Below are 25,113 nucleotides of genomic sequence, written 5' to 3' on the forward strand. Positions count from 1 at the left end.
CGTCCAACAATGGGCCCAGCGACGCTGTCCTAGAGTCCCCCCCCGGAGGCAGCAGGGCCGCGAGGAGCCAAAGGAGCAGACAGGTCGGGGCTTGGCAGGGGGAGGGAAGCAGGCCCCCAGTCTGTGCAAGGGTCCGCAACGACGTCGGGTCCAGCCAGGCACACAGCCGCTCAGGGGCTCCGGCGGTCACCAAGCGCCGCAAATCAAGGCAAATGCAGGTGGGGCTCGCAGCCTCCCCCCACCAGGTGTGCCGCCACTTCAGGTCCGGATCGCGGCACCCGGCAACGGTAGGAGAGACAGGGGGGAGGGGGTCCAGAGCTCCGACCCAGGGCCGGTATTTAGGATGGACGGCGCCCCCGTCCAGGCTTCCTCCGCCCCACGCAGCAGCAGGGTCACAGCACTGCCGCTCCCCGAACACAGGCAGGGTCTCGGCGGGCACCAGGGGGCTCGTCCCGGTCAGAAGCCCCGGGCAGCGCACCCGTATTCCGGCCTCACCACGCAGGCCCAGACCCCGGTGCAGCGTGATTCACCACGCCGACTCCGCCCTCAGGAGCACTCTGGTCAGCGTTTGAAGCGGGGCGCCGGTCGTGGGTCCGTTTTTTTAGGCTCAAGTGACCCAGCGGGGTCACAGCTCCACTCGACAAGCCTGTCCAGCGACCAGGGGAGCCAGGGCAGGATCAGCGACAGGATGATGCTGGTCTTCGGGACGGAGCTGGAGGAGCTCACGTCCTGTCGGCCATGCTGCTTGGCCACGCCCCCAACCAAAAGCAAGTTAACTTATGGTTTCTCAAAGTCTTAATTACTATGCCAGCTGCGGGTCTTTGTGAACCATTAGTTTATTTGTTTATTGGTTTCATTCACATGGCGCGTCCACGCTTTGCACGAGACCTGGTGAAGCCCACTTCATTAAGATGGGGCAGATGTTATTTCATGCGAATATCTTCAAACTTCTCAGCAGCTGCATGCGCTGTCACAACACCCAGCCCACCTCCAGAAAGCCATACTGTGTGCCCTTCACCAACCTTATAATCATTGTCTCGCGAGCTGTGTCGCGTGCAGAAAGCTGAGCGTTCTCCCCCTTTGGATTCGGAGCAAGCGTTGTGCTGGGCACGCAGAGGCAAACGTGAGCGATTGTTAGGTGGCACACTTTGCATATCACACAGATGAAAGCCTTCCTTGCATGTTTATTCATTTTGGGCGTTTATCCAAAGTGTTGTTTTGCAGCACAGGAGCCTATTTAAATAAAAAAAGGAATTCAAGCATACAGTATATATCAGCACAAGGCGCATTTGTTTGTCAACCTCAGCACAAACATAATGCGTCAATATTCAGAGCAGCATAGGACATTGGCGGTGTTTTTTTCGGGGCTGCTCATCCTCCGGGGGAATTATGGTTTATGCGTAAACATGAGCCGAGAGGAATGGAGGAACCGATTCCACGAAGGAACTCATTCCTAAGGTATGGAACATTGGGATAATGCTCCACAGGTCAAGTGGAAGGGTACTAGCTGCTATGCTTTTCAAACATCTTTATATTGTTTTGTTTGAGCTTAAAACAAGTGGGTACTCCTGTTCTAGGGGATGAGAGTAACATGTGGACTTAAAATTTCTGCAGATTCCTGCATTTAATTACGTAGCAGGCACAACATTTCGAACAGAAATGTTTTACCACCGAACGGATAATGGTGCATGGTAATTCAGAGGAATGTGGGGTTACAAACCAGGTTGAGAATTCGAGGTGATGGTAAACAACAGAGTTGTGTCCGTTAAAGAGGTGACTTCCCTATCTGTCCATGAAAAACGACAATTAAAACAGCAAAAAGAGAAGTGAGATTTAAATTGCATGTGGGTTATGTGTTAATAGCGAACTCTGCCTTCCAGGGTCAGGAGACTGTTCTCTTTTAAAGATTTAAACTTGGGAATTGAGGGGCTATATCCCTAATGGCGGGATGAAGGCAGCTCCAGTGGTGGGGCCCAGCAGGTAGAATAACCCGACTCTAGATAAAGTGCAGGTATTTTTGAATGAAGCCGGACGGTTCTGGTTGGCAGACCGTAGACAGAAGGTGGCTTTATGCCAGGTCCGTGGGGGTAGAAAGATAGTCTGGAGGGAGGCATCGAACAGCTTTCAAATGAGCTGTTAAGTACATATAAAGCGCACTGCTTTTTGCAGAGAGGCACTCTTCCTGGAAGTGACAGAAATCTCTTCAGACTCCCATTTGTGTCTCTTCGGGTTTAACATGTTCTGCAGCTCCTGTCACCACATTAAGCGCAACTCAAACTTAACCTCCAACAGCAGCGCAACTGATACAATTCCTATCATCATCCTCCTGAATCAGCAGATGTCAGCTCAGCTGGGGTGTCTCATTGAGTGAAGCCTCCACCTGCTGTGGGTCCTATCGCCATTGTCTTTCTTCTCTGATGTCGCTTTGAGCTTAGCTGAGGGATGCCCACCTCAACTGCTTATTGACTATGAAAGACTTCATTCATATGGTTTCAGAGATCCAGCCTGTAAACAACAATTTCCTCTGTCCTCTCTATACATGGGCTCAACTTTCATCCTGATGCTTCCTCTTATTGTTCTTTCCTTTTCAGTCATATCGTAGAGTCTGATTATTAGGTAAGACCAACTTCTGATCCATGGGTGGTTAGGACCTTCAATATTTCAGCTGGTAACAATCTACACAGATGGGTTATTCTACCTCACTCAGATCTATCTCCTGTTCAACCTAGTAAGTGATGAACTGTATCAGGGTTCTGGACTCAGAATCCATTGGCACATTCTAGTGGCTCTCTGCAGTAGGCCAGTACTCTGGTCTCTTTGATGACAGCATCCATCATCATGTGAATCACTTCCAGGCACGGCAACATGGTTTAGTGTCCTTGCTCCAAAGTTCTTCAGGTTCTTCTCTAGGGTAATGATTCTCACACTCCGTTATCTAATTTGCTCTCCGCTTGGGATTTTCACTGGCCACGGCCACCTCTTTTTCTTTGACACTCTTTCTGCTGTTTCTACATTCTGGAATCATTGGCTTCTACCTGAGCCTTCAGTTACTATTTATGTTTGCTTGTTAGTTCTAAGCTACAGAGAGTTCTTAGCTGTCGGCTGTTGACGATCTATTGTGGACAACACAGTCAGCCCATTGCTTGCTACTGGTTGGCTTTCTTGTCAATTGCCCTCCCCCCTTAAGCTGCCCTGATCTTTCCATGTTGCTTTCACCTCCCCCAGTGCATCGGTTGCTTATCCCACCGTCCATGTCTGAATGTATTTCTTTTTTTTTTTTAAATCATCCACAGACCCCTCCTTTATTGCTCTACCACCTCCCCACCTGCTCCTGCCACTAATGTTGTGACCTTGGAGTTCTTTTTGAAATTTCTTTTTTTTACATTTAAAAAAAAACTTTGTGGAGGCCATTGTAGCTGCAAATTGTTCCCAGTCTGCTCCTTTGACTCTAGTACTCCGTTTTCGATATTTTCTAATTACCCCTTCATGATAGACACCCACCATCATGGAACTGTAAATCAAAAGTTGAAAAAAAAATACCAGTATTGATGCATCGTGAAGCACACATGCACAGGTGTGGTGACACATGAGCACATATATGTCATTGCGCTGCTGCAACTTTTTTTCTCCAATGCTGTCCTGCATTAACAAATAAGCGATTTTGTCCTTTTTAGGTCTCGCTGACAGCGCGCAAGCGCTGCTTAGGAGATGACCTCTTGAAATCGTTCAGGGCTTTTTGGGGAAACTCGTGCATGTACTGCTCTGTTCTCAATGAGCCCTCGTGCATGTGTGGCGTTTGCCTTGCGGGAGCGAGCAGCGGCGCCATCTGTATGCAATTATCACACTCGCTCCTGCAAGGTAAACGCTGTGCGTCGCTTTAACTTTCGCGGCCAAGCTTGTCTTTCGGCGCTTGTTCAATATCCTCGTTGCCTGTGGCCGCCTGCAATTCCCCGGGTAGGGACGTACCTCGATACCAAGTATATGGCCAAAGCCCGCGAGGCGCGTGATAACCGTCACGTAAAGCACCTGATCGCATGCATCCTTGCACTTACAGGCTGGCATTTAAAAGTGCAATACATATTTCAGGGTTAATAATTAGCTGCGAAGTGAGCGCTGCGAGGTTAAAAAGTATACCCAGGCACAAACATCCAGAGAATGTCAAACTTTTCTTTTGTGAAGACTACTTTGTTGATGTATACCCGCTTCTCGCGCATGTGCCCACTTTATTTTACTTGTCCCATCTGTGGCACGCCAAGTGAGGGAACCTTTGCATAACCAAGTTCACAGAGGTTACTTTGAACTTCACTCTCAGAGCTTGATCAGATTCTGAAGCAGCCAAAGAATCAAGAAATCAGTGACAGTGAGATTTCAGACACCCAGCCATCCATCTCCTTTAAAGTGCAAGTGAAGCACAATTAAAGATCTGGGGGTGCATAGTAGGTAGTTATGCAGAGAGTTCACAACTAAAGCAGTTGTGTCTCGCTCCCACCTTGTTAAGCCGAGAACAACGTTTCACATCTTCAAAGAGGATGAAGGTGGAAGTGGAAGTGGTGGTTGTCGGTATGAGACCAAATGGTAGGATGGGTTGTCATTCAGGCATATACATTGAGCATACCTTACCGGTGTCCACACTAACAAGTTTTTGCAATGCAATAGGTCTCGCATTTATGCAAGTTTAAGCTATTGGCATTTTAAATGACAATGCCTTTTATTTATGTTTTAATAACGAAAACAAAAATAAAAGGCTTTGTTATTTGCAATGTCAATAGCTCAAACTTGCATAAATGCGAGACCTATTGCATTGCACATGCTTGTTTCATTAAGGTCACCAGTGTTCTGTCTCAGTCCTAATACTGCTTTTTTTCATTTCAAAGGGAGGGTGGGCCATGTATGGTAACCAGACAGAATATCCAGGCAGTGCTTTTCTTAAGACTGCTTTGCTTGGAGTCCTTTGAAACACAGAAGTCAATAGACACAAGACTTGACACTGGCAGTTTACACCTGACCTTATCAAATAAGTGAAATAAAAAAATAAAAAAACATGTTGAAAATGTGTTTGCTAGACAAATGATAAAAATGAACACTAGAAGAAACCCACCCAAATGTAGCATTGTAACCAACAAATAAAGAGACAGACTGCTTATTTACAAAAAAAGCAAATTTTTAATTTCTTTTGAACAGCTGTGGAAGTTTTCATCCATACTGTTGGCACAAAGCATACAATAGTCTTAAAAGAAGCACAGCACCTGCAATAATCCACACATAATCCTCAGAAGGTTAAGAAAGGGTCCTGTGTGCTGTCACATCACCCATCCCATTACAATACTTGCTGTCGGGGTTCATACAGCTGCCTCACATTCCCAGAACTGTACGGATTATAAATCTCTGACAAAAGAAATTCTTCAGTTTCTCCTCCAGAAATTTAAAAAATAAAGTCTACAATACTGTAGAATATAAAACATTCTGGAATCACAACAATACAATATAAACATCACTGGAAACGCAGACATGTTCTTTCATCAGGAATTCCCTGGGTTACATCTCTTCTCTGATGAGGGGATTTAAATGAATTTCCTGCCCCTCATGTGTGCAATGAAAAAGATATCCTCCAGGGACAGTCAGTTGACTACCTTGTCATGACTGATGCATAAGGCTGCTGGCATCACATCAACTGAGATTTAATTTCACAGATTGTAAAAGAAGTGATCTGACCCCACACATACACACAGTCCCTTCCAGAGCTAAAGGCACAATAAGAGTAAAATCTAGAACTTCTGACCGCTGGAACTTCATCCTCATCCAAAGGAAGATGTCATCCTAGAGTATATTCTGATGCACCTACTCCACACCATCACATTTACTTCGCCCAAACTTAAGCCACTTAGATCTATTTCATTCAAACAGTTTTTCAAAAGCCCCAACTTTCCACTGGCATCAATGAGAATAGGTTCTAGTCTTTGTAATTTCATAAAGGCAGGAAATCTACACTTTACCAAGATACTGTTTCATCTGGTTACATTTGACAGAAATCCCACATCATTAGAATTTTTCACCTGAAAACAGTTTCAGTTAAAAAGGCCAAGTCTTGCGCCCCCTCCCGATTATGAAATAGGCTCTTAGTGTTAAGTAGAAAACTAGGATTAAAAAAAGTATCCCAATAACAGACCTTTCTTTTGTAACAATATAATTTAGTATATTTTTCTAAAATATCTTTGAAAATACCTTAACCCTACTCTCAACCCTGAACACAACCTATGACCATTGTTCCAATTCTGACCCAGTCCTATTTTTGTTGCTAGGCTTTGACCTGACCCTAACCTGGCTCCTGCATTGATCCTAATCATGGTCCTGAGTGCAACTTTAATCTTGACACTTACATAAACCTAACAATAGTACCTCGGCCCTTTCCCAAACCCTAGCCTAAACTCTTATTATCATAATTGCAACTTTAATCTTGACACTTACATAAACCTAACAATAGTACCTCGGCCCTTTCCCAAACCCTAGCCTAAACTCTTATTATCATAATTCCAATAAAATGCATCTTTCATTACATGAAATGGGTTACTGAAATTATAGTGGGTGACAAAGTGGAATGAAGTTGCAGAATGGGAAGATTACTCAAGGAATGCTGTTAAAAGATCACTTTGGCTTCTCCTCAAAAGATTAGATGGATCCAATTAATTCAGACTAAAGAAAACAAGTAGTCCAGAAGAATAGTGCAGTCAAACATCGCTTCGTGACAGAGTGAGAGGTGTAAGGAAATAATTTCCCTCTTGTACTTTGACAGGAAAAATCCACAGTGGTACTAATAAGTGCACGCATATTTACAGCTTTAGGCAATCCGTGAAAAACAATTTCCTCCAAGAACCATGGGCTCAAAATTGTTAAAGACTTTTTTTGAGGGAAAAAAGGACAATACACATTCTCGTGTGTGCCATCAAGAGAAGATGAAAGTCTTCAAAGTTGAGCAGCTTCTGACAGATGTTAAATGTCATTGCTACTTCAGAGAGAAGATCAGCTGTTGGAGTTAATTCAACTTAACTTTCATACAGTAGTTCCTGTGGCACAGACTATAACTTGCTTTAATAAACTGACCAAACAAGATCACACAAGATGCTATGTGGTTAGCTTGTCAACCATGGCTCCAAGAGACATGGGTTCTAACCAACTTTCCTTAGCACACACATTGTGTGAACCCTGTCAAGTCAGTGGTTGTCAAAGCCTCACTTGCCATATTTGTGGAAACTAGTAAAGCTTAGAAATGGGAACAGCTATTATGAAATGCTATCTCAAACAAACTGTAAACAAGCCGACCGCAAACATTTCAAACATTCATAGTTGAAATACAGGGCTGAAGAAGCCAGGAGACCATCTATCACCCAAAACACCTCGAGAGAAGTACACAAAGTTCTTACATGAATATGCCTGCTTTTAGGGGTGTAGATCTTTGTGCACTAGGGCTCCTAGCACTAGGGCCCATGAGTGAGAGAGGCCCACTGCTCCTCAATTATTGCTGTCCAATTCACCTTGAGGGTCACAGTGGCCATTTTCTTCGTTTACAGTAGGTCTCCATCTCCCCTTGCTATGCCACTAGCGGTTGAGGAGAAATAATGCTCTCTTGGACCGTGCTGAACTCTGACGTTTCGGTATATTTCATAAGCTTCTCTTCAGAATCACCTTAAAAATCTTTGGCTCCTAAGCCAATATATTTAGGAACTCATTCTTTAAAATTGTTTGGCACCCGTTAAAAACAATTGCAGTGTGTGAGGGGAGTGTTACCCCCGGACGCTGTTGAGCCTTTATGCTTCACTCTCTGTTCAGTACAAGGATGTTATTGGACAACAACTCGGAGATATATTAGTCTTGTTTGATGACATATTACAAAAATTACATTTGAGCAACTAGCATCAAATGTAGATAAATTACAGAGGCTACTCATGCAACAAACCTGGATGTTTTAGATGGCCTATAACAAGCTCCAGTCTACAAAGTGTCTACCTGGCTCCATGACTGACATGATAAGCACCCACAGTATACTTTGGGAACATTTGAGATGGACTTTAAATACAATTTATGACTTAGGCTCTTATGGTTGACAAAGCATTAAGAACATCAGAAGCGAGGAAGGCAAGCCAGGTAACTGGCCTGAGGGGGAGAGGTCCTCTCTACTACAATTTCTACCAGATTAAAAAACGAAGTTCCAGTGTCCATTTTCACAAACTGGAAATGAGGAGGCGTGGAATACATTTTGCTCATATTAATTAGCAATGATGGTGTTTTTGTCAGGGAACTGTAATAACGAAATCACCATTTAACAAGGGACATAAACCTTCCTGGCTAAAATTATATACTATTTAAATTTTCCATGATATCAAAAGCTGCAATCTATTGCTGCAGGACATTAGCAAACTACGCCTCTACCCGATCAACACTCTGGGAAATTGAAAATCTGATCTGTGCAAGCAAAATGGAGACATTGGATATCTCGCAGCAATCGCAGTTCATTACTGGAAAAGGGGCAAGCAAGTCTTCAGAGTCACAACAATTTCTCATGACTTCATTCTTTTTTCTGACTATTAGAAAAGAGGAAATAAAAAGAAACAAGCACTGTCCAAGGCCAGGTCTGGTGGCTTGGTGGACTAATGCGTCCACTGTAGGGGCCTGTGTTCGACCTCATGGTCACAGGTCAAAATCCTAGCAGGTCCACTCAGTCTTTCATTCTTCATAGGTTGATAAAATGAGTACTATTGAGTTGGGTAAAAATAAACATCCGTTATTCAGCACCAAGATTCCCTTGGGTGAACCTGCACTTTACAAATACAGGTTATGTTATGCAGTCAATAGGTCTGGTTTGTATTATGATTTGTAAGTCACACCCATTATCTTCTACATTTGTGTGCACGTGAGTGTCTGTGAGAAGGATGATCAGATGTAAGATGGTCAATCATGTATCCTGGTTGAAGTGGAAGGATATACCCAACGGACAACAGAGATATGATAGGGATAAAATACACCTGTGGGCCGATTCAAAATGTGATTGAAAAGGTCTTAAACCAGGCTCCTGAGCAAAAAATGCCTATGGCTGTAGAAGGCTGAATATATATTTATTTTTTTTAACTAAAGGTCATGGCTTCCACCACTAGTGATGGTCTGGTAGAAATCACCTGCAGCACATCTGAGCTAAAGGAAAAAAATATTTTATCCCACACAATGATGTAGATCGTTTTCACCATTTTAAATGTGCACCACAGCAGCACAATACATTCAATATTGGGTACTAGGTAGATCTGGTTCTTGGAGCACTGCTCTGCCAAGCACAAGTACAGAATGCACCCCCTGGTACGAGTAGACCAATTATCGCATTACAAATACAAGTCTCATATTCTCACTGTAGCAGCTACTGACCCAGTTGGAGGGCTCCTCAACAATGAGTGTACTAAAATCTTTGTACGCTCCTGCCCAACAGAAAGATATGCCACTAACCACTAACATTATGTCACTAATGGCAATGTTTCTTCTGAATGGCATTACAACATCATTACGACCAAAACCTATAAAAGCATAATTAAAAAATGTCAGTGTTTTTGATCCACTCTAAATAGAAGCGAGTGAGGACATGCATGTATTTATTACATTCTCAAGAACGTGACTCATGGGGAGATGAATGTACCCCACCATGTTTCTGATGCATTTTTGCAAGACATGGACACAAAAAAGCAATGACTTGATTTTCATTTCTTCTTATGACCAATATAACCAAATAGAATATTCTATAAAGATGTTTAGAGAGCACGTACATCTCATTATCTATTCTTGAAGTAGTGATATATATATATATATATATATATATATATATATAAGTAAAAGGAGTTTTTTTGAGAGGTGAGCATTTTAGAGAATGTGCACTAAGTTATTTAGATGGGGGTTTATTCACCTATTCGAACATCAGATTGGGGAACTAGTTCTCCACATTATAAACCAAGAATAAAAGCTATATAAAAAGAGCCTTAAGTTGCCATGTAAAATACTCTCTAACCTTCTGTCACTGAAAAAAGCTCCCTTTGGATCAGGCACCTCAAAAGTAGGAAACAGATTGTATAATCCTTATTTACAGAACGTTTTATTATGCTTAAAATATCCTGCTAAAAGCTCTGTTTAAACAAGCATCAAAAGACAAACCAATTCCTGTTGTGTAAAGCACATTAATGAATTCCTCATAGGGAGTCAAATGTTCAAACTCAAGCCTTTCATAGAATAGAACACATTATGCTGCTACCCTGAATAGAGAACATATTGTAGCAAATGAGCTTTGACTGGAGGATCATCTGCTGGCCATGAGATAAAGACTATTATGAAGAGACTTGCCTCACCATCAATTATCTTCTTGATTGTCCTAAACAGCAGAGTAACAGGGGTGGCATGAAGGAGGCTGGCAAATACGGTCTCCCAGAAGATTAAGTCCCTTGTCCAGAAAAATGATGGGGACATATGCTGTTCTTCTGTAATACAAACAAACCCTTGTGTTCAGCCCCAAGACAATGTATCCCTGAGACATCTGTCAATTGTGACCCAGGATTTAAGTTTCAGTAGACTACTTCATGCCTTCCTACTAAACAAAAAACCAAATATATATTTGGTAAGAGAAATGAAGGAATAAGGCTTGGTTCAAAAGTAAGTCTTTTTCCCTGTGGGAAGTCTGGTCCAGCTGAATGTTTATATATATGTTTCATGCTCATGCTCTATGACAAATATTGTTCTGGTGACATGTTTGGAACTACTAATAAAAGATGCTTAGAAAAAAAGGCTTATCCATAACAAGTGGTATCACTAGCTTGATAACGTGCAAGACCAGTTTTGTAGTAATGCTAGCAGTGTATAAAATTTTAATGATCCTGAGAATTATATAAAAACATATATGAACTGGTATTTCCATTACAATCTGAATTTTGTCTTGTGGTAAAATTCTTCTTGCCTTTATAAACTATCAGGCAATCCTGCTTTGATTTGACAATTCCAAATCCATACCCTGTAAATTAAAGCCACTCATCCTTCATCTTCTAATAGAAGTTCATCTATGTGAGAGCAAGGATTAGAGGAAAAACTTGTGAAAACACTGGCTTGCAGTCAAGCAATAGGTCAGTGGCTGACGACAGTCTACCGGAGACTGAATGAATCAATCAATGTTGATTTCTAGAGTGCAACAGTTACCCAAGGGAGTCCTGGCACTAACAGACCTTACAAGGAAACTTAAATGAAAAAAAGAAATTCTCAGATGCAGCGGAATCTGGATGGTGTTTTAAAATAGACACGTTTTGAGATTGTGTTTTGTAAAAAAGGGTAATTTCGAATTTCATGACTATGTTGTCAGTGATAGAAAAAGAAAATTATCTCCCACCTGTTCTGTGGCTTCGGATTTTTTACTATGTCTAGTAACATTTGGTGTAACAAAGCCATCTAAGATTTATGGTGTGCCACCTTGTTCTGGGTTTAAACTGTGCCCGAGTTGTAAAAAGCTCTGTGCATAACGCACAAGCTTTTAAACAATGCGCATGCACTGGCAAGCCGATGTGCTGTGACTGACTAATGCTTAGGAAGATTGAGGATCATGTGGGCCAGATACTGAGGAGCTCTAAGTATAGCATGTTGCAATAATCCATTCTAGAATAAATAAATGCCTGTACAATAGTTTTACACACATGAATGCATAGCAACGGAAAAAGTTTGTAAAGAGTTCGAAGTAGACGGAAGTAGGTTGCTGCTACTTCAGTAATGTGTTTAGCAACAAAAAAAAGAGTTGGTTATCAAAGAGAACTCCCAGATTCTTGGCTGAGCATACTGGAGTAGGAAGTGTGCCTAGGTCCTCAGGCCACCAAGAAAGGGACCAGGTAGGGACTGTTTCCTGAAGAAGGGACACAAGCTGACATGTACGCACCATGAAAAAGGACACAAGCAAGCGTGTAGGCACCATGGTAAGCTCAGTCTTTGGGGAGCCAGACATATACAGAGCGAATCACAAGACCTTTAAAGTGGGGCCGAGCAGCTAGGATGAACAAGTTACTTACCTTTGGTAAAACTCCCTCTGGTGGATACTGCATTTAACAGCAAATTTCTCACCTTTAGAATATTTACCAGGTGCCAAACTGGAACATGAAGTTTTTCATAGCAGTGCGCCCGTGTGCCTCTAGGTGGTGTTGAGTGGCTCTGCATCAGCCTTGTTCTGCCCTGCAAGTGATGGAGCAGAGCCGCTATGTAAGTGCAACCCTGCGCACCAATGTCAGTTTCATGTGCGACTCCGTACGCGTCCTAGGACGCTGACCACAAAAACAATCGGAGGTACCATTATGCAGATTTCTAACTTAGGACCTTTTTAGATGACAAGAAGGAGACCACTTCACTAATGTTGAGGTGGGAAGGCAGTAAGGAATTTACAGTTATAGTACCTAACAGAAAAAGTGTTAACAAAAGTCAGCAACTTGTTCTTCTGATAGATACTACTAACCTCAGATTTCTCACCTTCAGAATACATACCAAAGCTGTACCCCCCCAAAAGTCAATGATCTGTGGAGTGGGCTCAACCCAATATGTTCTGCAGGATTGAATGGGAGAAATGTAATTCCCGTCGGATCTGGAAGACAAGGCAGTAGTGCTTCTTGAACAAGTGCATTGGCGCCCATGACGTGTCCTGGCAGATGTCAAGAGCAGGCAGTATGGCGCCAGCACACTGGTAGCAACCTTGGGTTTGGTAGAATCAGCCAATTTGTAGCAGGTCTTAATTCATAGGACTATCCACCATGACAGTGTCCTTTTCTGTACAGCTTTGCCTTTCGTTGCCCTGGAGAATTCCACAAAGAGTTGATCATACAATTGACAGTCATTGATGGGGTCAAAACAAAAGCTCAGAGCTCTCTCGGAATCCAGTCAACGGAATCTCTCCTTCTCTTTTAAGGGGTGAGGTGGAGCAAAGAACACGGGGACGGTGATGTATTGCCCAATGTGAAACAGAGCCACAATTTTTGGTTAGAAGGCCACCCTGGTCCTCAACACCAACTTGTCTCGGGAAAAGGTGCTGTAATGCAGCTGCAAAGATACAGCCTGGAGCTCCTTATACAATTAGTGAGAAAGCGCAATACGCAGCAATGCATGGGTTCAAAAGGGTACACATAAGGAAAGTTTGGACTAAATTGAGATCCAACTGCCGCAAACGGTTTGGGAGTGAACATGTGGGGCAAATCTTTAATAAAAGGTACCACAACACTGGCTTGTCTTGGAAAAAGGTGCTGTAATGCAGATGCAAAGATAAAGCCTGGAGCTCATTATGCAGTGAGTGAGAAAGCGCAATATGCAGCTATGCATGGGTTCAAAAGGGGTACACATAAGGAAAGTTAGGACTAAATTGAGATCCAACTGCTGCAAACGGTTTGGGAGTGAACATGTGGGTCAAATCTTCAATAAAAGGTATCACAACAGGTGATTTAAACAAAGACGGTTAGGCCAACAAACATGAAAAGGCTTAAAGGGCCAACAAATAACCTTTAAGAAAGCAAAATGCAAATTCTTGCTGGGCCAAAGAAAACAAATGGTAATACATCGGACAGCTTGACTTGTAAGGGGTCTGTGTTTCTGACTTCATACCAGTTCAAAAATGTGTCCCAGCCATCTTGCGTAGATGGACTTCGTAGAAGGAAGTCTAGATGCGAGCATGACATCTGCAACCTCAGGTGGTAGATCGAATATCATCACTTGCCACCACTCAAAGTCCAAGCATGAAGGTTTAGATTCAATCCTTAAATCAATCTGAATTTATAGAGCGCGAGGCTACCTCAACAGAGGTGTTCCGGCGCCAAGTTGCAGATTCGTGGTGGGGGTAATAAGAGGATCAAACTAAGGCAAGCTGAAAAGCCAGGATTTTAAGGCCTTCCTAAAGGCCTGTTCAGACTTCATTATGCGGCAGTGGGGGGGCATTGTATTCCAGAGTGTCACAGTCTTCACCGTGTACGCTCTGCCCCCTATACTGGCCTTAATGAAGTGGGGAACCTTGAGCCGTCACAGCTGGTAAGATCTCAGGGCCTGGTCGTGTTGGTATCTTTGCAATCTCTGCCTCAGATAGCATGGACCCTGATCTCTGGTGGCTCTGTAGGCCAAGATGAGAGCCTTGAACTCGATCCTCCTATTAGCTGGAAGCCAATGGAGGTGCCGTAAATGTGGGGCAATATGATGGCGAAATAGCACTTTCCAGATTAATGTGGCTGCTGCGTTTTCAATCTGTAATCTGCGAACCAGGTAAGCTGGAAGCCCTAGGTAGAGGCTATTAGAATAGTCCGACTGGGAAGTTACCAGGGCATGGACCGTAGTCTTCCTGCAGACCTCCGGCAGGAAATGAAGACATTTGCTCAATGCTCTTAGCTTCCAGAGGCATATAGAGGACACATGGCACACCTGGGTCTTAAAGGAGAGGTCGTTGTCAAAATGTAAACACCAGATTTCTGGCTGAATCCACCGGGGTAGGTGATGGGTTCAGTTCTGAGGCCACCACAGATTAGAGGGTGGTGGTGGTGCAGCCTGGCTGAAAAATAAGACCTCAGTTTTCTAGGTGTTTAACTTGAAGCAATTCTCCATCATCCAGGCCGAGATAATTTTCAGGTATTGCTTAAAATTGAGAAAAGCAGCCCCAGAGTGTTCTTTAACAGAAAACACCAGCTGAGTGTCATCAGCATAGGAGACCAAAGCAAACACAAGGAGATGATGGACGGAGTGCTGAACCTTTTCAGACACTCACCCCCAGTCACAGATCTGGGTTGAATCCATCATCATTCTTTAGCTCACTTCGCCTCCTCATTTCAGACCCAGCTTTATGCAAATCATTCTTGACCCTGTGCCTCATGGGAAAAGTCCAGCCGGAACTGCCAAGACAGGTCTTCCCTGAACCGGAAACAAGCATCCTCCGATTGGTTTCTGTGTAACACCCTTCATCAGCCAGGTTAGCTTGAATCCAGTGGCAAGGTGAGCAAGGGACCCACGTCCAGGCACACCGTGCCAACTTAGGGCGAACAAAGCAAACACAAGGAGAGGATGGACAGAGCGCTGAAAGTTTCCAAACAAACGGGTCTGGGATTAAAAAATCCCAGACCCGTTTGTTTGGAAACTTGAAGAATCGAACATTTGCCTTAGTTTCCAACCACAAGGTAATTTTCTTGGGGCACAAAAGCAATTTTTACTCTGTTCAGCCTTCATATTCAAGAAGTGAGATTTGACCAAAACTTGTGTTTATTTAATTCTACGCTCGTAGGAAGTCGTTTTCGAATTGGTCAGAATACCACTATGAACTGTTTTACTTTATTTTGCCTTGAGGAGCAAAATCCCAAGAGTGTTTGACACCCTATTCCAATTATAATTGATGATGGGTCAACCCATATAGTTGTTTTTACAGCGTAGGACACTGTTAATTGGATGTGAGTTGTCGTGACATATATATGTCACTTTTGAGAACACATTGGAATGTGTGGGATGGAAAGGAGAAAGTGGCGTATCACCAGAGATTTAAAATTATTAATGATGTATTAAACACTTTCCAAAGCACAATATTGATTGTTTTTAATGCGAGTGATTTTTTGTTGTGGCATTGAGATGTATGGGCAATAACACATTACAATATGAAATGTGACGTTATACAATTATGAATTCTGATTTGTGGTTTTGTTTAAATAGACTTGAAACCTTGGGGGATACAAGTTCTTTCCTGAAGAAAGTGGCCGAAATAAGTTGAAACCACCGAAACGCATCGCGCTACTACATCATTTGCACTAAATTGACCCTGGCCAACAAAAGAACAATACATAATGATGGTTTGACCATGGAAAGCTTGTCGGATTAGTGCCATAAATGACAAAACTCAAATGTCTAAATATATTCTCCCTTTTTGTATTTCACAAATGATTATATGATTTTGCGCATGTTATTTCCCATATTGGTAGTGAACAAATAGTGCTATTTTTAATGTGTTTTTAATTCACGCATTTTATATGAGGTTTTGAATTTTATTGGAATCTATTGAATAAAACATTTGTAACATTGGCTTTGGTGACCTAGTGACATTCTCTGATGATAGCAGATTGTTGGGCTTGAATGTTGAATAAGTGACTGATAGTGCGTTTGTGAACACAACCAAGGGAGTTGTTTCTTTGACCTGTGTCATATTAGAGTCATATTAGAGTCCTGTCCCTCTGGTTTAGAGGGACCTCTCTCATTTTGTTGAGGACCGTCATATCCAAGCCAGCTGTTATGACCTACTCTGCTGCATACTGACAATTCTGAATGGTTTGAGCAAAGGGCCTGAAACTCATCCGGGATCGTCGGTAAGATCTTTCTAGCCATGTCCCAAAATACATGCATAAGAAGAACTGTCTTGACTTCCAATGAAGGTAGCTGTAAGGCCAGACCTTAGCTGCATGTCTAATTACCACTGCAAATGTTGAGGGTGGCAGAAGTGGAGTGGATCCAAGGGGAGACACCAACCTTGTGTCTGTGGAGGTATCCAGCTCTGTTCTCCTGCTAGTCCATAGACATTACATCATCAAAATCATCACAGTGTGAATGTAAATAATTCCTAAACAAAAACAGAGAGGTCAGATCAGTTTCAAAAACCACAAGACGGAGTCAAATGAGGATCACACACCCTCTTTGGGTGGGAAAGAAAGCCCTCACACACCGACCTAGTCAGTGTCATGCTTCATCATCGGGCCCCACCAAAGAGGCCGAGTGCCTCTTTGGTGTGCTGCGACGCCAGAAAGACTGCGGAGCTGGTTTTGTGAGGAGGGCGTGCTGTGAGGTAAAGTTAAAGTTAAAAGTGCCAGATCGCCTTCAAGAGCATGAATGCACATTCTCTGCATGACTTGGAGTTGTGCCCTAAGTCCAAATACCAGAGGCAGACCTTGTTCAGGTTACGTCACAGACATCTGCTTCCGACAGTCAGGGCACTGTTTGAAGCCTCTAGTCTTCAGTCGGGACATCGCTCCCATGAACACTGGATTTTTTTTTAAGGAATTCATAAACCGAAAAAAAAGGAGTGTCACTTAGGTTCCTTTCTATCCGTGCCAAAGTCAGTGCGCAGGGGTGGTGCTTAACATGCAGCTCAGCTTTACCACTTCTAGGACAGACTATGCCAATGGGGAGCTGCACAATGTCATGTTGTGGCACATGGAAGCACTGCTACGAAAACTTCTGGATCGAGGCCTGCACCTGGGTCATATTCTAAACGTGAGGAATTAGAAGTATCCATCAGTAACAACATGCTTAGGTTTGCAGTAATGATGGCAGCAAATGATCCAACGGCTAGCTGAAACAGTCACAGCCAAGTCATGCTGCTTTAACCCTTCCTTTGAAGGAGGGAGGGTTGGCATTGTGAATTGGCAGTCTGGTAAAAGATTGCTTCTAACAGTATATACCCACAGCAAAAGGTCTTTCTCAGGCTTGCTAATTAAAGTGGCATCCTCTAAAGGCGTAAACTGGTTTACTTTTGATCCTTCCTTATTACCAACCCACCTTCAATATGCATTGTAGTATCAAGGTGTGAAGGCTGCGCAAACTAGGGTTCTGACCATGCAATACTTGGAAAACAATCTTAGCTTAAAATGTCAACCAGCCCAAAGCCAGGTAAAGATCAAACTACAGAAGCCCACCCTTTCGGAAAAAAATGTGTTTTTAGACCATTAAAAAAACTAAAATCTCTCAAAGAAAATCACTGAGGAAATGCTACAATAAAAGAAGGATAATTTAAGCGATACCCATTTAAGCTAAGTGGTAATTTAGTTCTCAAGAACTATGTTGGAGAAAAGACCGACAGGTGACCTGAGTAAAATGATTTAATGAGTTCCCAAATGTCACACTGACTACCTAAAGCCACAGGAATGCTTATATTGCAGGTTCAGTCAGTCTCAGACCCCCTCAATAAGGAGAGTTAAAGTGTAAACCAACTGTTCCAAAATTAATTGAAATATAATTGTGCTCCCCCCAAAAATATCACACCCTGTGAGCAAACTGACCACCAGGGTGTCACGTAACGGCAGTACACAGGCTACCTGCCAAATGTCTTCCTAACAAAGGTCTAGTTTTCAGTCTTTCTGCAACTACACTGGCTATTTGGACCATATGCTTTTGCTATATGTAACATTGATGCCATTGGCGTTTAGCTGCTGTAGAATCCATCCCAACTTGCTAATAAACATCAAACAAACCTACAACAATCCCTGTACTAACAGTAGGAGTGCTGCAACGCTCGTGCCCTGGAAACACCCCACCATTAACAAATCCCATCACCGACAGACACCAATACCATCAGACCACTTACCCCATTTGGATGACAATCCTAGAACTAAAAGCAGAGGTTACAGAGTGAAGACTAGTCTACAAACACAGAATAAAGATCTTACCAGAAATCAGAGGTTTGGAGGATGGGAACAAGCTATAAAAAGGAGTCCATATGACAACAGTGGTGCTTCTGTGCTTCTGCATAAAACGTAAACAGGGGTGAGATTAGAGCCTCTACTGAAAAGCAGGTGATAGGTTTACTGAGACAGAGGAGGGGAACATAATTATTAACCCAACCAGCTCACTTCTGCCCACTATTCCTTCTCTTAAGTATGTCTCTCCAGGTTGAAGCCCCAGGGGTGGGAAATGATCATTCTGCTTGCAGCTTTGTGTAAACAAACATTGCAACTGCATAAAGATGTCCCAAGCACAATACTTCACCGGCAGGTAAACTTTCAAACCTTGTACTGCCAAACCCAGCCCGTCATGAAAGCCTCTAGCCCTCGCATTGCACCATTCAAAGTAATGGGTTCAATATGCCCCAAGCTTGTATCTTAATCACTGCTACTTGTGGTCTGGTCACATTCGGAGGATTTGCTTTGGACAACCCACTTCATGCAGCACTGCTCGATGAGGCGTGAGCTCTCCAGGGGCTTCGCCTTGAAGCCAGTTTAAACAGCACAGATTCATATGATCTGAAAACTCATTTGCCATGACCACCCATGTCCTGCAGCAAGGTCCAAGTGATCTGGTCACACTCTATAGATCTGCCATGCACAACAAATTTCCTGCACACTCCCCATCAGTGTCTGAGCTCGTTGGGCCGAGAAGTATTTGTGATCCATTTCCATTAAGGCCAGTCATTGATTGTCGCAGCAAATATAAAAGCACTTTCAGAACAGTCTTTCTTCTCACCAAACAATATATTCACAGTACTCTAAAGCCATCTTTCAGGGACCAGTTCGGTTTTTCACTTTTTAAAAGCCCTTCAATGGGTTGCACGAACCCCATCACTTCCAAATGTTTCCAAGCTTGCGGTTACAGATTCATTCACAGTGTGCACCGAAAAAAATGAAATAAAAAAATGCCTGTCATGCCAGATCTGAAAGTGAGTGGACAAAGTTAACACCAAAGGGTGTACATCCATTGGCGATATAGCGCAGCAGGACAGTCGGGCTAGCTTATCTGTAAAAGGAAAAATCATCCTTTCAGTGTCTTTGAAGATAAAATGTGTCAAATCTTGCGATCTCAGAGACAAATACCTTTTCACAAATTTCCGAAGGGAAAATGTCTTTAAAACATGAAAATAATGGATTTCAGAGCTCAATTATCCAAGATTCTTTGTTGCAAAACTTTAAAAGATGCAAAAAAATCCCGTATGGGACATGTCTATTAAAAAAGGCAGCGAGGCAAAAAGCATCTCCTCCTTTCCTCTAGTATAAAATGTCAAAACAGCAGGGCCCACTGTCCTTGTACCGACCGCTTCAAACATGAGGCTACTCAGCCGGCGAGTGTCATGCAGAAAGGGGTCGGTGCACACACTAAGCAGTGGATAACGGCAAAGCAGGAGAAAGAGGGTATTCAGTCCATGAATCTCTGACAGGCCTTCTTCCATCGACAGGCAGTGCACCACATCTCACGGTTTTCCATGCCATACACCTTCCTGCATTTCTTGGCATCCCCACGAGGTTTCCTAGGGATGGCACAAATAAAATTATGGCTAAGTCCTGGATAGAATGCATGAGAACAACATAGTATTCAAAGTCCACATATTTGCAAAGCCAAAGGAAACAGAAGATAACAGTCAGCGAGAGGAAGCCTCTGGACACAAGGGAAGAGAAAGTAGGATCTGAAAAAAACTAATTTGCCGGAGAATATTCGCTGAGGTTTTGGAATCATGGTTTTCCCCCCACTCACATGCAAGGACGAGTTGCTTAATCATCTACCTGTTACAAGTCCAGTTATCATCAGCAAAAATTGCAGCAGACGTGATTAGCAACAGAAAACACTGACCCCATTGTTCACAGAGGAAGGTCAAGCTTTGCTGCACCATTACGGAAAAAATAAAAACAAGGCATGAGGCCACAGTAAAGTAAATACTTTGGAAGGGAGGGCCCACGATCTGTCTCCCATCACACAAGTTATAAAAAGTTTGAGAAGACAGAGTGCCAGCATTAAGGGCCTTGCTCAAAATGGACTAAAAAAAAAAAAAGTATAGACTATGTACCTACTATCTCCTGTACTCTTAAGCCCTTAGATTCTCCTCCATTACCAACCAGCAGGAAATGCCACCATCTTGCAGATGCTTCCAAACCCAAAAGTATTTTATTATCAGTCTTAGAGCTCGTCCCGCGCAGTCGCTTCCCTAAGGTGGATGTTGTCTCTTGCACTTTTCGTCTCACCTGCACATACTACCACCCTCCCCAGTGGGTGGGTCTCGTGCATCTGGCCTGGTCAGATTGGTTACTCTTAATAAGAGGAGAGAGACAAATGCCTAACACTAGAAGAATAAGTAAGCAGGTAAGTAACGCTCACTAACATCCTATATAGAAAAGTCACTACTCAATTACGAGAAGGTGTTGAGCGTTGCCATCTTCAACGCCAATAATCAGGCTTCGGCTCTTGCGAGCAACAGAGTCTGAACTACAAACGTTAAGAAAGATCTGCAGGTCACCTTGGACAAAGGAAATCTTTTTACAGCAGTTACTTTATTCTCGAAAAGTAGCAATCGAATTCCAGACAAAAACAATGGGAGGTGGGCATCTCAGGCCCAAAACAGGTTCCAAGTGAACAGGCTGATAAAAATTTAGCCAAGTTCGAGAATCAGCCCTGGACGTTGCATCATGCAACAAAGCTTAAATAAATCAAAGCGCAGGCTCTGAAAATCTCCTTAATGGAACACACTTCAGCAAAACTACATACACTACCTTGGCTCTAATGAAACAAGCACAGACAAAGATGGCTTCTCCATGACACTCAGCAAAGAGAGATGAAGGAAGAATCTGGAAACCATGGACGTCTGCTTGGATGAAGCATCACGACAGATCATCTGACTGCCTGGTGTGTCGAGGAACTTAATTACGTTTGTACCTTAGATTGTTCAACATTTCCTCATTAACTTGAAGCCTATGGAACCTGCAGTGACAACCACTTCTACTAAATATATTGCCATTTATTACTCTCACAGAGAGACATTAACTTGAATATCGGATTCTGAATCTGGTTACTCACTGCCATGACATTTATTTTATTTATAAAGTTTTATATAGCACTAGCTAGACCCGAGGGCATCAGAGCGCTTTACATACACAAGAAAAGAAGATGCATTACATCGTAAAACATGAGGAATCATAAAATATATAAGCAGATACATCACACTTAAATATACATTGGGGGAGTGAAGAACGTAGGTGGATTGAAACAGTCAGATGACCCCCCCCCTCCAAGAAAAAGTCAGAGTGAGAGGGCAGACCATTAGTCTATCGATGTCTAGGTTGGTTGACTAGGTCAGGGAAGTATTGGTTGAGGAGCAGTAGTTTCAGGTCCTTTTTGAAGCAAGGGAATGAGGGGTTGCATCTGAGGTCCGTAGGGAGTGTGTTCCATATCCTGGGAACATTACCAGAGAAGGATCGGATGAGAAGAAGCGAGTTGGTGCTTCTCAGAGTTCTTGATTTTCCTGCTTTAACCAGTTTGTTGTTCAGGTAATTGGGGGATTGGGTGTGAAGGGCATTGTGAGTGATGCAGGCCAGTTTGTAAATACATCTGCCTTCCATGGGGAGCCAGTTGAGAGATTTGAGGGTAGGTGTGATGTGTTCACATCTTTTTCCACCAGTTATCAGTCGAGTTGCCATATTAAGGACTGACTTTAGTGGGGCAAGGTGAGCTTTTGGTGCACCTGTTAGCAAGCACAGCAACGGATGCTGGAGAATGGCACCGCCTTTGTTATTTGCCACATTCCATGTCAGATGCAGGTTTCTGCTGGCCTACCCCGACACGGAATTGAAAGCTGGGATGAGTGAGACAACTCTCAGAGTCTTTCCACGCAGCACAATTTCACGGCTTCATGGAGAAGGGGAGGGAGGGCACATAGGCTGCTGTGGGTTGTTTGCAGGAGGTGGAGCGTTTTTCCTGTATTTGGGAAACCAGGGGACGGGTTTTTCCTAAACACAATTTGTTTTTAAATTTAGTCAGGGAAGCAGAGTGGTTGGGTGGTAGGACCCCAGGTAACTTTTCTTTAATATTTGGGAGGGTTGGTAATGCTGATGGTGGTGTAGGAGGGTGGCAGAGTGCCCGGAATGTTTGTTTTCTCTTAATTTGAGCAGGGGAGCAGATGCACTGCAACAGAGTGTTGAGGTGGGTGGCTGGGCTGCTGGTGTAAGATGGGGCATGGGGCTGAAGCAGGCGAGGCCATGTTTTCTGTGGTCTACCCATGCACAGCTGATGAGAGCAAGGGGATAACAACAACAAAATACCAGAGGGTCTCTAAAACAAATGATGTGTGTGAAAAACGCTTACAGATAAACTGCAATGAACCCAGTACAAAAAAGGGGGTTTCTATGACAGCCAAGTGGATGGTCAAAGATACCCATCAGTCACCACTCGGAACCGCCCTTCATCATTTGGGTTTCTTCCATCGCCATCTACCAAAGCAGGTCATTCTCAAAAAGAAAAAATCAAGGTGTAAATTGATTTCTTCAGTAGAGAGAACCGGTAGTATGGTATGTCACTCCTTTGCTTGAATGAGTGAAAAAATGTGGGGCAACTGATGCAGTGCAGTGATAAAGGTGAGTTTAAATAATAATACAAAAAACGAAAAGTGTGTTAAAATTTGGATGAGGGAGTACAGAACAGACTTTATTCAGGTGATACTCACTCCACCAAAGTTAAAAGAGTTTTCATAAGGACAGTTTAAAAGTATATACTGCCTATAGATGGAACCAGGTCTACATGTTTCAGCAACCAGGGGACAGTTGTGTCCTTGCTTTCTTCAGGACCTTTACAATTCAATTAACTGCTACTGCAAAATTATAATATGTGCAAAAAATAGTGACGAGAACATATTACCAAGATAAGTGCATTTGTCACCTGAAGCATCTAGGTGACAGGGCCTTGTCTCCTTCTTAACAAGTTGTGTCGTTCACTGAAAGGATCAAAGCAGAATATATTTTGGTTGTAAAGCAATGGAATTCACACACAAACAAATGTATCACATTCAAAATGGCCATCGCCCAGTCTCAAAATCATAGACCTTGGGCTGAGGTCTGACTCTGTATGTTGACCATAAAACGATAATTTCGTTGTACGTTAAAACCTTATTATCAAGGCATAACAATTATGTTCCAATACAGAAATAGCGTGAATCTTACCATAACTTGCAAGACATAAAAGCCTCACCCCACCTGGCAGCGGCTCAGGGAAAGAGTGAAGCACCGCTCTGGAGGGACAAAGAACGACAACGTCAGAAAATCGTCCCTACAACTAACAACAAACACCTAAGTGGCGTTCGACCCAACAGAGAGGGAGAAAGGAAAAGAAAGAGTAAAGCAAATTCCAATTGAAGAGAGATACAGTTTATATCTCTCGAGTGCTCCCCCACTAATGATCGAAAAAAGTACCAAGTGGCCACTTAGAAATTCCGACAAAGTGGAATTTAGTGAAGTCACGTATCAAGTAAAACAAAACAAAATTTAAGGCTAACAAGTGCTCACCTGTCCGTCGGTACTTCAGCGCCGGCATCTAAGCCGACTGGGGAGGTACCGACGAGGCGAAGGGCACCGACATACAAGGACCGCGCTGATTGGATGGGCTGGTCACGTGGTGTCGGTACAGCACATATGATACGTTGCCCTAATCCAGGAAGTGTGGTTAGACCTGTCGGGGGATTGGTTACGCGGGTATCCAGTTAACCCAGATAGCGTGGGATAGAAATACGACGGTGTAACATAAAAAATATAGAACCTAGGATTGTTTACATTCACCCTGTCAAAAGTAATGGGGGAAGATACTCGGACTACGTACCGGCTGCATTTCTCGCATGGTTAAAAACGAGAAAAGAGCACCGAATTTAAAATGGAATGCATTGGAACCACGGGCTGTCTCCAGCGCAGATACCGAAGAAGATCCCGTCTCGGTGTGTGCCTCGCTGAGTGCTTACAGCGTTGTTGACACCGAAAACGTATAACTGTAGATATCAAGACAGGAGTCCATAAAGCAGCAAAATAAGGCAATGATAGCAACGCGCAAGACTAACACATCGTATGTCAGACCTGACAAAAAATTTTTTAATAATATAAACACCCAATGTTGTGATGATATATACAAATTGTATTATGGATGTAAGGCATAGACCGAGGGTGTTATAACATTAAATGTCGGACCTGACAGCGTGCAGGAATGGACCTCCAATGTTTCTAATGATACAGCTTATAAATTCAGGTATCAGGTGTGGATACAATATCACTCAAAAGTAAAACGCTCAGAGGGGTTGATTCAGTAGGGAATGTTCGAAACTGACAGGTTTAGAAGGAGGACCACGGAATTTCATCATTCAATCCGCTCCGATGACTGTCCAGCTTCAGCACCCATTTTTGTTCTCTGAGCAAGAGGAATTTCGCCACATTCGTGGTGTGTGAGGGAATGAATGGTTGTTCTAACACAGTCCATCGGAATGAGGTGGATGGATGATTAACCTCTAGGAAATGTGTCGTCAGTTTGGTGGCCTGTCTCTTACAATTAATTGTACTCCTATGTTCAGATATACGAATGCGGATCTTTCGTGTCGTCATTCCCACGTACTTAAGCCCACAT

The 25,113-nt window shown here is 43.1% G+C and overlaps 1 protein-coding gene across 2 annotated transcripts in view; it reads right to left on the reverse strand.

Moving 5' to 3' along the window:
- The window catches only part of SLC2A4RG (SLC2A4 regulator), a 351,419-nt gene that overhangs the window by 123,664 nt on the left and 202,642 nt on the right, over positions 1–25,113 (reverse strand). Inside the window, exon 9 of one of the 2 annotated variants that reach the window (XM_078651681.1) lies at positions 15,608–19,999. The exons of the other annotated variant lie outside the window; for it this stretch is intronic. Within the exon in view, the coding sequence (XP_078507807.1) occupies positions 19,888–19,999 (112 nt within the window). The 3' untranslated portion in view covers positions 15,608–19,887. Of the gene's footprint in view, positions 1–15,607; positions 20,000–25,113 lie in introns of those variants that run through there. 2 annotated transcript variants of the gene reach the window in all.

The sequence above is a fragment of the Lissotriton helveticus genome, chromosome 7, assembly GCF_964261635.1.
Source record: "Lissotriton helveticus chromosome 7, aLisHel1.1, whole genome shotgun sequence".
NCBI lineage: Eukaryota > Metazoa > Chordata > Amphibia > Caudata > Salamandridae > Lissotriton > Lissotriton helveticus.